At 36.1% G+C, this 16,721-nt stretch overlaps 1 protein-coding gene across 2 annotated transcripts in view; it reads left to right on the top strand.

Annotated features, from left to right (window-relative positions):
• Window positions 1-13,773, top strand: part of STIM2 (stromal interaction molecule 2) — a 142,165-nt gene extending 128,392 nt beyond the window's left edge. Inside the window, exons 9-13 of one of the 2 annotated variants that reach the window (XM_032853711.1) lie at window positions 204-227; window positions 640-740; window positions 961-1,199; window positions 7,514-7,787; window positions 12,341-13,773. In XM_032853711.1, the coding sequence (XP_032709602.1) occupies window positions 204-227; window positions 640-740; window positions 961-1,199; window positions 7,514-7,787; window positions 12,341-12,818 (1,116 nt within the window). In that variant the 3' untranslated portion in view covers window positions 12,819-13,773. The remainder of the gene's footprint in view (window positions 1-203; window positions 228-639; window positions 741-960; window positions 1,200-7,513; window positions 7,788-12,340) is intronic. The other variant, XM_032853714.1, reaches the window with a different exon arrangement.
• Window positions 13,774-16,721: the final 2,948 nt, after the last annotated feature.

Genomic DNA, 16,721 nt, shown 5'->3' with positions numbered 1-16,721 from the left:
GATCTGAATAAAAATTTTATTGTTCTAGCTTCTTTTTGTGAATTGGAACTTATTGCATAAATCGACTCTTGTAGTCATAGGCCGTAGAGTAAAATTTCCTTATTTAGAGCAGTATATAACTTTTAGAATGACCTTAGTGTCATTTAAAAATCATCCCTATTATCATTATCATAAATGTTTTATACAGAGCTTTTCTCCTCTAGGTTGCTGCTTCATATCTGATTCAGGTTAGTAGTTACTAGAAATTAATGTCTGACTCTTATTAAATTGTGTGAAATGACATTAAGTTTTAATCTGATTTCTAGCAAAAAAAAAAAAAGCTCAGTTCACTCACTAACACCTCATTGTAGTAGGATATGATTAATGTTATTTTGTTAGTTTTAATAGAAGATTAGGATTTTCTGAACCATCAGAGTAAGAGAAAAGTTCTCCAGAACAAAGTTTTAAATTTTATTGATTGGCTTAAGAAAGCATGCTTTCTCCCTCATCTGTTTTCTTTTTTGTAAATTAGGGCTTTATTTTGGCTAATCTAATTCTCCACTGATTTTATGATTATTAATATATTCAAAACAAACTTCATTAATATGTGTGTGTTTTTTCCAAACCTACCCTTATTTTTTTCTCTCCTTGGGTTTCTAGGCAGAGAAAATTAAAAAGAAAAGAAGCACAGTCTTTGGGACTCTGCATGTTGCACATAGCTCCTCTCTAGATGAGGTAGATCACAAAATTCTGGAAGCAAAGTAAGAATGTTATTTTAGCCATCAGTTTACCTGTATTATGTTGAAATGTGTAATTTATAAACAGTTTACATATGTTAACTTGTCGTTTAAGCATGTGTAATTACATAACCTATACTAATTTTAAGAATGGGTAATTGCCACTGTTCATGTAGTTGCCCTGTTTAGTGCCATATTAAAGATTCTTTGATGCAACAAGTAATTACTACATTGGCTTTTTCAGGAAAGCACTCTCTGAGTTGACAACTTGTTTACGAGAACGACTTTTTCGCTGGCAGCAGATTGAGAAGATCTGTGGCTTTCAGATAGCCCATAACTCAGGACTCCCCAGCTTGACCTCTTCCCTGTATTCTGATCACAGCTGGGTGGTGATGCCCAGAGTCTCCATTCCACCCTATCCAATTGCTGGAGGAGTTGATGATTTAGATGAAGATACACCCCCAATAGTGTCACAGTTTCCTGGTAAGTGAGGAGTTCAAAAAAGAGAGTTTATACAGTTTTTCAAGTAACTTTCTACCATGCATTTTATGAATCATTGACTTTGAAACCTATGATGAAAAATTTGTTCATTCATCATTTTCTCTTTTTTCCTTTTGTGGTTAATAATTTCTCTCTACTATGTGAGAATAATCAGGTGTGTATCTATATATATATATACATAGAGTAGTGTATCATACATGCTAAATATTGTATGAACAAAGTGCTGAGCTTTGAGGGCAACTATTCTTTCAAATGACAGCTTAATCTATAGTAGAAAGTAAAAATTAGGGGAAGATCTTGGTACCACTGACTAACTGACTGTGTGACTTTGGGCCAGTCTGTGATTTATTTGAGATTGCATTACCATTCCCAGTGGGCATGGGGTTTTTTGTTTTGCTTTTCCAGTTCTCTATCCTTTTATTTAAAGAGTTTATCCTGCTATATTTTTAACTCATGATGCACTGGCTCAGTTTACTTTTAAGCAGAATTAAACTGTGCTTAAGTTTAGAAGAACATTTTTTTGTTGTTGCTAGAAAATGGAGTTCCTCTCAAAGGTGGTTTTAAAATGTACAGTTTTTGTATGTTGCCTTGTTTATGCTATAAACATAAAACATAAACATAAATGTAAAATATGTAAAAACAGTATATAAAAATAAACATAAATGTAAAACATAAATATAAAATATGTAAAATAATATGTAAAAATTAAACATAAATATTCTTTGAATTTTTACACTGTAAGGAATATGTTTCAGTAGGAAGGTTAAATTCAGTTATTTTAGATTTTAATCATTTTTAGAATTTATTAATATATGGAGTTTTTGCAAAGTTATAGAGAGTTGAATTTAAAATGGTATGTTCTTATATTGGAAATCATTTGAAAAACTTTTCATCCTTGTTATTGCCTGCCTGAATAACTTTCCCAATCTTTGTGACCTTTTGGAAACTGTAGATAAAACAAGATTCCAAAGAATAGAAAGCAGAATTTAATCACTAATTGGTTGAAAACTTAAATAGAAATTCTGGTTAAGACAAATCAATCATGATATATAAACATTTTCCAGTTTGAATTTTTTTATCCAATTGTTACATTTTTCCTGATGTTATGATTTACAAAGGGTTCTAATTTTTAGAACAATTTTAGGAAATAAAGCCCTAAATTTACAAATAAATAGTGAATGACTATGCATTTGTGTTCATTTCTGTGGCTCTCTCTGGTTTAATGATAGAGAGATAAAGCAAGTCAATTGGGGAGGCACTAAACTCTTAACACAATAGAGAAGACAGGACAGATAATAAATGCCGTGAACCCTGGAATATGTGACCTTGCTCATCTCACTTGTCCTGTGCCGTTAAGTAGTTCCGGTGCAAAGTTATACCTGTATCTGGGCCAGCTCTGCTTTTTGAATATTGTCTTATGTTTATTTAATTATATGCCCTTAAGCTTGACAAATGCTACACTGATTCATAAGTGTATGATTTTGTTTGAAAATTGTAGCTTTTAAAAATTACAGTTCCTCCTTAGAATCCATAATTATTCAGTATCAGTATACATGAAAATGTATTCCCTAAGTTAACTAGATTTTTTTTCCTTTCCTTTTTTAAAAAAGTTATTTTTGATGGATCAAACATCTATATGTGAATAGTTGTCTTAGGTTTTCAGTGATTGTGATATACAGAGAAATTTAAAATATGAAAAAAGTATGAGTTGATTTTTAGTTTGATGATTTAGAAGTTCTGTGACCAAATTTATTATCTGTGAAAAAAACTCTTGCCTAAGATTACACTTTGAGAGCTCTGCTTCCACCCAGTGGCACAGCAGTGGTACTCCACTCTGCCTAGTTACGAAAGCATAGTTTCTAGAGCTGATAAATGGGAAACTCCTGGCAGTCAGACTAGAGCCTAGAGTAGGATGAAGGCCTCTTTATTTTGTACCCTCTGAGAAGTTTTAAATTTGTACTGTGAGTATGTTTAAATTGTCTAAGTGTGAAATAGTGGCAAGGAAACATACCAGTGGTACGTTAAGAGCAAAGTAAAAGATTGTGAAACTATACACAAAATAATATTGTCTATGTTTATGTGTGAAGAAAAAAGACAGGGAAAATATTATCAAAGTTTAGCTCTTTGTGGGTAGGAGAAGAGATCATAGTTTTTTCCTCTTACTTTTATAGTATCTGCTAAATATTCATAGTGGGGAATGTGGTACCAATTTACTTAAAATTTCTTATTATAAAGTCACTCAGATGTACTTAAAAGTACTGAAAATTAAATGCCCACCTACTAAAGATAAACAGTTTTAACATTTTGCTCTATTCATCCCTTTTTCTGAAATAAACTGCTATACATATAGCTAAACCACATGGCCTCCCCTTCCCACTCTTCTGAAGTTGTATACTGTTCTAAGGCCTATTGTACTTTTATTACTTGCAGATGTACCTATAAATAATAGATACAGTTGTTTAAAAATTTACATAAATATCAAACTCTAGGTAATGTTTTGCAGCTCTTTTTGCTCACACGTATGTTGTAAATTTTCCTTGTTTGTATACAGCTTTATTAAAATTCACTGTAACTGTTTAATATGAGTGAACGACAGTGTTTCTATTTATTCATTATAATCACAAACCACAGTTTATTAACCCATTTTTCTACTGAGGTAGGCTCTTTGTACTTTTTTGCCTTTACAGACAGTAGTGCAGTGCGCATCCTTACCTTACCTTCATCTTTTTGTGCATAATTTTGAGAGTTTCTCTGAGTAGACACCTAGAAAATGGATCACTTTTAGTGCTTGGGAGGGCTGCAGTTCCTAGTCATTGCAAGGTTGCTCTCAAAATGATTGTTCATTTTTACACCCACCTTTATAAGAGTGCTTGTCTACCCATATCCTCATCAATACTTAGAATGATCTGATTTATTTGTTTTGTAACTTGAATGGCTGTGGTATACCATAGAGTGATTAAAATTTTTATTTCTTTGATGACTACTGAGATTAATTTCCAGTTCATTTAATGGTGTTTGTATTCAGATTTCTTCCTCTCTGAGTTGCTTGTTCCTACTGTGGAATCTCTCCCAAGATTCCTTATTGATCCAGGAGAATTTGTCTTAATATTTTCCAGCTCTTTGATGGTTGCAGATAGCTTTCAGGCTTTGGCTTTTCTTTGTTACTCAGCTGTGTTATTTATTTCTTTTTTAATCATAGGGGTTTTAAAAATACATTTCCAGTGACAAATTTATGAAACTGATTTGTGCTTTTTACGTCTTTTTCAGAAGATAACAGATTTGCTGTCCTAAAAGTTTCAGATTTGCTTTAATCCTTTAGTCTTTTAATCTACCTGGAAGTTATTTTTGTTTGTATTGTGAGATAGGAATCTAAATATATCTCCTGATGTATGGACAAACAGTTGTCCCAGCCTCATTCCTGATCTGTCCCTACCGGTTTGTAATCCCACTTCTCTCCATTGGTGCACGTGTGCATCCAGGCTCTCAGTTCTGTTTCACTGGTTCCATTCTGCTTTAGTTGCTATTTTATAGTTTATAGTAAGTGTTGAGGCTTGATAGGTCTGCATTTTCCTTTTTTATTCAAGTTCACAATTGCTGTTTAGGCCAATATGATTTTTAGGATTCACTTATGAAGATACATTGAGATTTTATTGGAATTTCTTTGAATTTATTGATCTATTTGGGGAAAGTTATTATTCATAAGTTTCATTTTTTGGGATCTGCTTTTACGTCTTTAAAATTTAAATTTTTTTCTGCACTCTTCTTGCGCATCTTTTTAAAAAAGATTAATTTCTGGATACCCCATAGTGTTTTTTATTTTGTTTTGTTATTGTTGTTTGTAGTTACACGTTACCTCTCTTTAAAAAAAATTTTTTTTGCTTGTTGCCGATGTAAAGGGAACTGCTGTTGACTTTGCTAAGCTGATGTTACATACAGAAATACTAAATTCTCTCAGGAGTCTTTTGGATTTTTTTGTTTATGCAATAATAATAATAAGTTATTTTTTCCCTTTTCAGTCCTAATGCCTTCTTCCCTCCCTTTTTTCCCCCTAAGACCTTCAATAAAATGTTGAATAGGGGCACCTGGGTGGCTCAGTGGGTTAAGCCTCTGCCTTCGGCCAAGGTCATGATCCCAGGGTTCTGGGATCGAGCCCTGCGTCAGGCACTCTGCTCAGCGGGGAGCCTGCTTCCTTCTCTTCTCTCTCTCTGCCTGCCTCTCTGCCTACTTGTGATCTCTGTCTGTCAATGAATAAATAAAAATCTTTTTTAAAAAAATGTTGAATAAAAGCTGTGATTGTAGGCAATAATGATTGCCATTTCTGACTTCAAGGAGAATACTCCCCAGTATTTCATCATGAAATGTGATTTTTATTTATTTATGAAATTATTGTTTGTTCTGTGTTTTTGGTAGATTGCTTTTAAGTTAAGGAAATTTTATTCTTATTTTGCTAAGAATGATTCTTCTTTTAAATCAGTGGCTATTAAATTTTACCAAATTTTTTCCTGCCTAATTTGAAGAGATCACTTATATTATTTTTCTTTATTCTGTTGTATAAAAGCAGCACAGTGTGTGAATGTGCTTTGAGAAGTCAAGGGAAGGACAAAATAATAATCAGTGTCAGGTGCTGGTCAAATGTCAGGGAAGGGTTGAGCTATCTGTTGAATTTAGCAACAAGGAAATAGATTGTGACTTTGTTGAGAACAGTTGCAGCCAAACTGTATGTGAGCACTTCCTACTTTCTTTGATGAACGAGTTAAGGTGAAGTAGTGGAGAAAGTAACAGATAAAATTCTTCATAAAAGGGGAGAGAGGTTATGTCAGTTGAAAAACAGAGAAGACAGAGGAGGGTTTTTTGTTGCTGCTGTTGTTTATCGGTTTATTTTTTAGTTTTATTGTTCAGCATTGATTTTTAAATGCTATTGGGAAATAGAAAAAAGTTGAATATAAAGCTAACAGAAGCCCTAATCCATAGTGTAAGGTGCTGGAACTTGGGGTCGAGAATAGGACAGACGAAGTGGAAGGAGCAGAATGTGTGAACTAGAAAGGTAGAAACGTGATCAGAATCTCAGTTGTCTGTCTTGACTTGTAATATCAAAAATGGAGCAGTGATCCCAAGACAGCAAGACCAACTTGGAGCGTGAGTGATGGCGTAGATGTCTTGAGAAGGGGGGAACCATGATGAGTTAAGGTGTTGGAAGGTCTTATTCATAAATGAGATTGTTCAAGTTTAATGATAGGTTGGGTTGATCGGTAAGGGAATGACTGGGAAGTGACGACTGGAGTAGAGGTGGTAGATTCACACAGCTTCATAGGTGCGTTTCAAAAGGAACACATTCTTATAAAAAGATGTAGGAATGAGGGCTTACAGAATGTTGGGGTGTGAGGCCACCGGTGTGATGTTCTGGTGCTGCAGCCGAAGTTTTCTACCTGCACGGGTCTAGACTGAGACTGGTAGCAGAAACAAGATTATCTAAGATTTCTGGTTAGCTCCATAGTAATCAGTGTTCAGGAAGCAAGTTTTGGTCAGATCTTTGCCTTACTGGCTAGGAGACAGTATTTCAATGACTTGACTTAAAATTTCTTAGAGGCAGGCAAACCATAAAAGACCCTTAATGATAGAGAACACACTGAGGCCTGACGGAGGGAGATGGGTAAGGAATGGGCTAGATGGGTGATGGGCATTAAGGAGGGCACTTGTGAGCACTGGGTGTTGTAGATGAGTGATGAGTCACTAAATTCTGTTGTAATATGAAACCATATTACACTATATGTTAACTAACCAGAATTTAAATTGAAACTTGAAACATGAAAACAGTAAAACTTCAAGTTCAGACAAGTCACGCTATCTCAAGAGAGAATCTCAACCTTTTTTTTTTTTTTTTTTTTTTACTGACAGTTTTCTTCTTCTAATGGTAAAATTCACACAAAGTTTTGCTACAAAGTACACATGCTGTATTGATTTTTAAATGTAAGGATTTATCATCATGGGCAAATTTTCAAGTCTGTGTAGTTAGTAATGTCAGATGTAATGTTAGAGCCTCATGGGTTTATGTTCTCTTCTGTTTATTTTCTAGACCTGTTTTCATTTTTGTTCTATTGTTTTTGTATTTCTTCACCTTCCTGGGAAGCAGTCCAGGTGGTAGAGGTGGTGACCATAGTGCATTTACTCCAGTGAGTGCTGGCTCCATGGTGACGTGACCTGTTAGTGGAGGCAGGACCCCGACATGTGTGTCTGTGCTGTGCCTAGAAGCGACACTGGTCTCATGAGCCTGTTTGTGTGTTTCTTCTTGTTTTCAGGGACCATGGCCAAGCCCGCGGGGTCGCTCGCCCGAAGCAGCAGCCTGTGCCGCTCCCGTCGTAGCATCGTGCCAGCCTCGCCGCAGTGTCCTCGTGCCCAGCTCCCTCCTCACACACCGCACCAGGCCCACACCCGGCACCCCCACCACCCCCAGCACCCGCAGCACTCCTTGCCTTCCCCTGACCCCGATATCCTGTCAGTGTCAAGTTGTCCTGTCCTTTATCGAAATGAGGAGGAGGAGGAGGCCATTTACTTCTCTGCTGAAAAGCAATGGTATTGGCAGTGAACCAACTGCAGTATATGTTGGCCAGGGTGGATGGGAGGTGGGCCTGGGGTAGGGAGGAGTGACACTTTGGATTCGGTTTCTGTTGCTGCATCATGAATTACCATAAACTTAGTGGCTTCAAGCAACATCCCTTTATTAGCTCTTAGTTCTGCATGTCAAAGTCCAAGCTTGGTGTGTCTGGGTTTTCTGCACAGGGTGTCACAAGGCTAACATCAAGGTGTTTGCCAGGCCTTATTCTTTTCTGGAGCCTGGAGGGCCACTTCAGAGCTCATTTGGTTGTGACAGAATTCAGTTCCTGTGATTATAGCCCTGTTCCCATGCTTGCTGTTAGCCAGGGGCCCCTCCCAGTTCCTAGTGGCTGCACAATACTCCTTGCTGTATGGGCCTCCATCTTCAAAGCACACAACAGAAACTATCCCTTCTGTCAAGTCCCCTCTTTCCTTGGTATCTCTGACTTGCCCTGTCTCTAATCTCTGGACCCAATTTAAAAGGCTCACTTGGATAATAATTTCTGTATATTAAGATAGACTAGTTTGGGGCCCCAATTACATCTGCAGAATCCCTTCATAGCAGCACCTCTATTAGTGTTTGCTGGAATAACTGGAAGAATATATGTGTTTACACCAAGACTAGAGATTTAGGGACCATCTTAGCGTTCTGCGCACCACAGACAGTGTAGATATTTTGACATGCAACTGCTTAGAGACCACTGCACACAACTGACTCAGGTCTCAGAACACAGATTTGTCTTATGAATAGTTTTATTGTAAAACACAAAGGCATAAACTTAAATATACACAAAGAAACATTAAATATGACTGAATTTTTAAAATATTTATTGCCACTCAATGATTTTTTTCTGTTACTTGCTAGTACTTACTAGCAAACAGGAAATATCAAATGCCAAAGATGAAAGAAAATGTAAGAATTTGTATGGAATGGGTATAGCAGCAGTGTGTTCTAGTCCAGCTTGAGGACCATCATGCTCTGTGAGACCCGTTGCAACTAAGGATGTCTCCTTCCAAACCACATCTCTCTTTAGGAGCGGTGGGATATTAAGTGACAGGAAAACCGATGCCATTTTCTGACTTTGCTCACACATTGTCGCTATGCAGCTCTGAAGTCTTCCTGTCCCTACGTGAGAAACAACACTAAAGGGAGGGGGCTCGATGCTCTCAGTGACCCTTTGTGGCTTCTCTCTATCATGTGATTCTTTAGTTGGCATCATCATCGAATAATTTTCATACATGATTGTTTTTATCTACTAATGAAAGTAGATTTTATGAGAGAATATTTCTGAGGAGAAGGTCCAAGGTTTGTGTCCTTGTTACAGTTGGAGAATTTGGTTCATCTTTGCTTGGGTAGCACTTTCTGATTAGCTTTTTGTATAACCTTTGCAATATAACTATCGTCATCCACAGGATGGCATTAGGGTCAGAACTCATTTTGTGTGGCTTATGGAAATTAACAGGAAGACTCTAGAGTGCTGCTGTCCAGTAGAATCTCTGCATTTGTGGAAATGTTTAGTTTTCATTTCAACTAATAGTGTCGGAAATTCACAGCTAGCTCATAAATAGAGAATTTAGCTGCAGAAAACTTTTCCTCATTTAGTCTCTTACATGTTTACATGATGAACCACTAGAATCCTTACAAAATAGTAATAGTAATGACATTTACTATTTACTGATCTTTTATATTCTATGCATTACGCGCATATACACTCATTTAAATCTTACCTTGACTTGAGTCTTGTTATATAGGCATTAAACTGACATGAATTCACCTATACCTCACAATGAGAAAAAAAAAGTTGTACACATCAGGTTCAACATTCCAAAGAATATATGCTCTAGGAAAAATGGGACACTTTAAGAGTCAGAGATTATACTACACCTTACACCCCAAATCTCACTAGTTCTGTGGAAGTAGCAACACTTCAGATTATTATTTGTTTTGGAATAAGGATGTTAGAATGAGGAATAATTTTAGAGATTAATCAAATACTCTGACAGGAAAATTGAGACCTGGTTAATTTAAGTGATTTGCCCAAGGTTGTGCAGCTGATTAATGGCAGGACCAGTACTGGAATCTAGGAGTCCTACCTTAGATCAGTATTGTTTTCACATACTATTTAGATTTTAGAGACTGTTTTTGAAATATTTGTAACCTAGCTTAGAACTTCACACACAAAGCAGCCAAACCACGTAGCAGAGTAGAAAGTAAATTTATAAAATTGTAACTAAATCAGCTTCTGGCTCTGGGACCTGGACAGCTTCAGGAACAGTGACATATGCTATACAATTAATGGATGCCCAACTCCAAAAGAAGCTAACAGAAAAGTCCCTACCAGTGACCTACTGCTGAGTCATTTCTTCTTATCTGAACTTCCTCTTTTCCTCTGTTAGCACCCCCATTATCATATTGTAAAAGCACTTAAAAATGATGCAGCACATGTAACTGTATATTTCATGAAATCATCATCATTTAAGTCTTTATTTGCCCAGGGAATTTGGTACCTTCTGAGAGCTTGAAGCGTAATAGAAACAATCTGCACATACATGTGTGAGTGAAGTACAGAGAAGTGATTAAATACTTTGATAAGATACAGATCTAAAATGGGGTATTAACATGAAATGCACATCAGAAGTAATATCACTGTGTGAGTAATAATAGTAATCATCCAAGGTGAGAGATCACTCAGTTCATTTATTCTATAAATAAGAACTTAAGTCCTCGCTGTATGCTGTGCACTTGCTAATAACTTGAGCTGCCAAAACAAGTGAGACAAGGTTCTGGCCTCGTTCTGGCTGGTGATTTATGATCATATGTGTCCTTGCCTTTCTCTTCTGTCTTCAGCTTTCTTCCTTCTCCTACTGTGTTTCTTCTGCCAATTACTTTTTATCTTAACTCTACTTTTTATTTCTTAATCATTTCTTTCATAGAGTGAACACTATTTGTATCCCATGTGGTACATACAAAAATAAGTAAGACATGATCTCTGTTATCCAAGGTCTTTTCTCTTTTTCTTTGCTTTCATCTGTTTCTTTCATTCATTCGTTCGTACATCACATATTTATTAAATACCCACTGTGAACTTGCCTCTCACCATTCCAGTGCAGAGAATACAGAAGTTAGTAAGATTTCCTGTCCTCATTTTCTTTCTTCTGGAGAAAGTGACTATAAAAAGTTAATATAAAATACCTTTTGAAGTAGTGGGATGTTCTGGGATGCTAACTAAAGTCAGATAAAAAGAGAATACTGTTTTGACAGAGTGCCAAGGGATTTATCTCTGGAGAGAGAGCAGTTGAGCAGTGACCTGAATGACCTGGGGCATTAAGCCCTGTAGAGATGGAGGGAAGGAAAATAGGCAGAGGGAACAGCAAGTGCTTAGCCCCGAGGGAGTCGTGGGATTGGCATCTTGGGGAGAACAAAGAGGGAGGCATAGTGTAATAAGACAAAGTGCTGGGGCCTGCAGCTGGAGCCATAGCCGTGGTCCTGATTGTACTGGGCTCTGTGGACTTCGGCAAGGTCTTTGGATTTTTAGCCTAACTAGGGGAGGAAGCATTGGAAAGTTTTGAGCAAGTAAATGAATGATGTACTCGGTTTTTAAAAACCCCTTTGCATATGTGTAGAGCAGTAGCTAGGAAGGAGGAACAAGAAGGGAAGCAGGGAGATCAGTTAGGAATCCCTTGCAATCACTGAGGTGACTTCACAGTAGTTCAGGAATAGGGATGGTAGCAGTGGGGGAGTGACAAGTGTTGGATTTGAGGGATATTTTGCAGGAATGGCTAATAGCATCTACTGTTTTTTGGTCTTGAGATTGTGAACTTTATCTTTATTATCCTTATTTTTCTTCTCTCTTTACTTGGAGAAGGGGAGAATCAAAAAGGAATAAACTTGTGAGAATGTATTGACTGTCTACTTCTTAAAAAATCAGGTGACATCACTGACTTTTGCCTCCCTTCACTCCCACTCCCCTACCCCCAGTTGTAGGTCAGCTTCTTTCTCCTGTTTCTAAACTTGGGAGAACTTATATTTTAGTTTAACTATATTCCCTTTTTCCTTCCTCAGGAAGCTAAATTTCATCAGTTCAATAACTAAGAAGGAAAAGGAGAGACCATGACTAAAGTTCATCTTTTAAAATATATAATGTCAGCTATGTGATTTAGAAAGAAAAATACTCGGTGTTGAAACAAGACACCAAAGTAGCTGAGATTAAAAAAAAAAAAATCTGTGAACTTTAAACATTTTCATTTCTCTGACAATTGAAGAAAGATGTAGCATGAGTTATGTTTCTTAAATTGAAGATTTCATTATTATAGTGTATGTTACATATTAAACATTGAGTTTTGCTAAGTTGTATTATTTAAAATAGTAATCTAATTTTGTCAGAATATGTATGGACTTTTAGTCTTTCTCCCTTTTTACATTTTGATGGATTAAAAATAGAAGTTGTTTTAGTTAGAATTAGTTAGCATGTCTGCTGGTAGTGTTAGAAAATACTGATTTAAAATGTTACCTTTGTCTCTGTCTCATCCAGGGAAGTGCCAGACACGGCCTCAGAATGTGACTCCTTAAATTCTTCCATTGGAAGGAAACAGTCTCCTCCTTCAAGCCTTGAGATATACCAAACATTGTCTCCTCGAAAGATATCAAGAGATGAGCTTTCTCTAGAGGATTCATCCCGAGGAGATTCACCCATAACTGCAGATATCTCTCGGGGTTCTCCAGATTGTGTAGGTCTGACAGAAACAAAGAGTATGATCTTCAGTCCTGCCAGCAAAGTGTACAATGGCATCTTGGAGAAGTCCTGTAGCATGAACCAGCTTTCTAGTGGCATCCCGGTGCCTAAACCTCGCCACACGTCCTGTTCCTCTGCTGGCAACGACAGTAAACCAGTTCAGGAAGCCCCACGTGTTGCCAGGATAAGCAGCATCCCGCACGATCTTTGTCATAATGGAGAGAAAAGCAAAAAGCCATCAAAAATCAAAAGCCTTTTTAAGAAGAAGTCTAAGTGAACTGGCTGACTTGATGGAATTATTGAAGTGGCATCTTTAAACTCTTTATCTCCCGTCCTCCACTTCCCCTTTTTTGTTTTAATTTTAGGAATGTAACTCCATTGGGGCTTTCCAGACTGGATGTCATAGTGGACTGTCCCGGGGCAACTGTCTACTGTCTGCCTATTTAAATGACTATATAATCAATTCTTCAAGCCAGTTATACTGAAAAATCATTAAGAGATGAGACAGTTTACAGTCATTTCTGCCTATTTATTTCTGCTTTGTTATTAGTGATGTATATACAACATTTTGTTGAAAGCCACTATGGACTTACGAGCTTTAATGGACTAGTAAGCCAGCATGGGCTTGCAAAAATTTCTTGTTTACCACACCATCTTCTTATCTTTCCACAGAGCTATTTACATCCCGGACTAAATGACTTAAACAAAGTAAAACTAATTGCACTACCGTTTTCCAGACTGGAAAAAAAAAAATCTCTGCAAGTGAAACTGTATAGAGTTTATAAAATGACTATGGATAGGGGACTGTTTTCACTTTTAGATCAAAATGGATTTTTAAGTAGAACCTAGGGTTTCTAATTGACTTGATTTCTGGAAATGAAAACCCACGCTTTTATTATGGGAAGCTTCTATAAATGCATTTAATATAAAGTTTCAAGTCCTGCTGTAAAGATCATGTTGTTTTGTTTTTCCCAGGGCTTTCACTGTGATTTACTGCATTGCAGGCTGTATGATAAAATATAAATAATTTAAGGAGAGAAGGCTCTTGATTTCCTTACGCACGTGGAAGAGTTGAAACTTGATTGAAGGACTGACATTCACAAGCTTAAACTGAGGTCGGGGACATGGGGATTCAGGCACTTGTTTACAGACTTTGAATAACTGCAAAGAAGTTTGGTTTGTGAAGAATTTGTACTGTGGAAAAGATAATAAATTGAAGACATTATTGTGTGGGACTGTGTTGATTTTTGTTGATAACACTCCACTAAAAACACTATACTTTTTCTGGAGAGCTAAGTGAGCTGTTGTGTTGCTTAATTGCACTATAAGAAATAGTGACGTTTTGGAAGTTGTCAACAAATTTCTTTCCATTTTATATTGTTTGTCATATTTTTATGTAGTTTGAAATGTTTAAATGTTCTAATATCAAGATTAACAAATATAAATTTATGGTGCATTTAGATTGTGTTGTATTAATTTATAAAGTTTGGGGTTCGTTAAATCTCTAGGTTATTTAAGGGTAGCTTTTACTGTGAAGATCATCATGTAGAGTGGCAAAAAATAATTACCAATAACGTCTGGGAGTTTTCGCCTAAACTCCTTCTAAAAATTCAGGCATAAATGGTTAATGCAGTATGGATGGACATTGGGATGAACAATGGATACATACTAGCTCGAATGGCTTTTCAGCAGTATGGCTAAAACATGTAGTGTCCAACCCAGTCCTGCTTAGAGGAAAATGCCAACTGATCGGAAGTTTATGTGAGATGTGCTCCTAAGAAATACTTTTATCAAGAATATGAACGGTTTCCTGAAGTGTCCAAAAGTTGTGGTGGTTTATTCTCTTTAGTACTGTTGTTAAAAACTGTTAAGGTGTTGAATGATATATATATTCACATATATTCAATATATGATATGTTCAATATATATGTTATACACACAGACACACACACACACAGACACACACAGATATTTATACATTTAAGAGTGCTATAAAGGCAAAAAATTGATTAACTGAAATAAACACAGTGTTTTGGTCTAATCAGAAGGTAAGATCCCCTGAAAGGTCAAGTTGAGGAACAATGGCACTAAAGCTGTTGGGAAGTGGGTGTAATGTGTGTAAAGCATTGAAAAGCATTCTGGAAAGTTTCTTCCAAGTGAAGGGAATATTTTTTATCTTCTTTCTCCTTCTTACAACCAGACAGGAGTTCTTTCTTCTGAAAATTGCACAAGGTATGAGAACTTTATAGTTTGATAGATAGAAAAAGTAAAAGATCGATGGGGCAGGGAGTTGGGTGGGAGGAGGAAAGAAGGGCTCCAAGGGGCTTCCAGCAAGGCCCGCTGCCTGTTGAGTATTAGAAGGGAATTCTGGATCAGAACCACTGGACGCTGGCACATGGGGGCTGGGGTGAAAGAGGCCGGCCTAAGTATAGTGTGGGCAGTCTAAGGGAATGCATGGTTTGTATGAAATTTCATTTTCTTGTGTATAAACAAATTCAACCAAGGGGTTTTTGCTGCTTTATGTTGGTAGTACTTACTTGGCGTTAGTACAGTGTTCTATCTTTGTAAATTCAACAGAGAATAATTAAGCTGTAGAAAGCCACAATAATTTCTGTGTTGCTTCATTTCCATGTGTAGAGGTGGGCATTAATATAAGTTTTTTAAATTACCCATTTCATTACCTTACTAATCTTATAAGACTGGTGTTTTCTGATTTTAAAAGTAATACCCTCCTTATTATATAAAATGACTCATGATAGAGAAGTATAAAGAAGAAAAAGAACAGCAAGCAGGTAAAATTCTACTGCCCCAAATAATTATTTTTAATGTTTTGGTTCATTTTCTGTCAAATTATTTTCTCTATATTGATATATATTTACATAATTGAAAACATACCATATATGTATTTAATTTTACATCATGCTTTTCACTTAATATAAGCATTTCTCCAACATCATTAAAAACTTCATGAGCATTTTAGTAACTATAATATGCCATTGTATGGATTTGCCATAATCTTTTTAATTATTCTTTTATTAATCATTAGGCTGTTCTTGATCTCTGATATGCGAAATACTAGGATTTAATATTTATTGACCACTCAATGTAATAGGTGCAGTTCTAAACTCAAATATATATTCTCATATAATCTTTACACCCACCTTGTAAGGTAGTTACTGGCTTTTTTTGTTTGTTTGTTTTAAATAATCATTTTACTGATGAGGAAACTGAGCCCAGAAAATTAATAATGTGCTGAATGTTACATAGCTGGTAAGTGGTAGTGTCAACTTCTGAGTCATACCACATAAATTCTAATCAACATTTTGATTCCTTCGAATATATATTTTGAGAAGTATATAGGAAAGCCTAAAGAAAATATATATGTATGTATATCTAAACATCCATAGTTTTACATATAAAACTATACCTTGTTTATACCTTGAGTATAACTTTTTAAGGTTTCTTATCCATATAGCTGTGTTTATAACCACCCCCCCCCCAATACCAGAGTGTTTCACACTGTCACTTCTGAATTACCATTTGGTTAAAACTGCTAATATAATTGGTATATAATGTTTAGTATTGTTGGAAAGTTTCTTCATGTTATGTATTTTTCATTTCAGTGAATTGTCTATTCATGTCTTTTGCCCATTATGTTCCTGGGGTCCTAGTGTTTTTTGTCTTTCAAATGTAGCTGTTCTTGTATTCTTCATTTACCAACTAAAACAGTGATTTTTTAAAAATTATATTCGTATTTCCATGTTTATTTTTAAAAGTAAGCAAAAGAAAACCTACATATGTTTTAGCCTTAATGATCTCCTATTTATAGGTCTTAAGTGGTATTTCCCAAAAAACTTACAGATAAGAGACAATATTAGAATCTTATTCAACAAATATTTAATAGCCTATCACATACCAAGCATCACAATCATCAGCTCTGTGGGTATAGAGACCAATGTGACCAGTACCTCCCCTAAAGGAACTCAGTATCTAATAGGGGAGACAGATCCAACAAAAATTCTTGTAATAAGGACAGTGATAGAATATAAACCAAATGTTGGGGAGATGGGAGCTAATAGGGAGAGGATTTCTCTGCAGCTCAAAACTAATAAATCAAGGACAATTAAATGGTGCTAATTTGCTGAGGACGTGGAGAAATTTGCTAGAACTGTAACAGGCC

Source organism: Lontra canadensis, unplaced genomic scaffold (genome assembly GCF_010015895.1).
Source record: "Lontra canadensis isolate GAN:19392208 unplaced genomic scaffold, GSC_riverotter_1.0 scaffold1, whole genome shotgun sequence".
Lineage (NCBI taxonomy): Eukaryota > Metazoa > Chordata > Mammalia > Carnivora > Mustelidae > Lontra > Lontra canadensis.
Note: the sequence above shows the minus strand (reverse complement) of the source record. Positions and strands in the feature narration are given on the sequence as shown.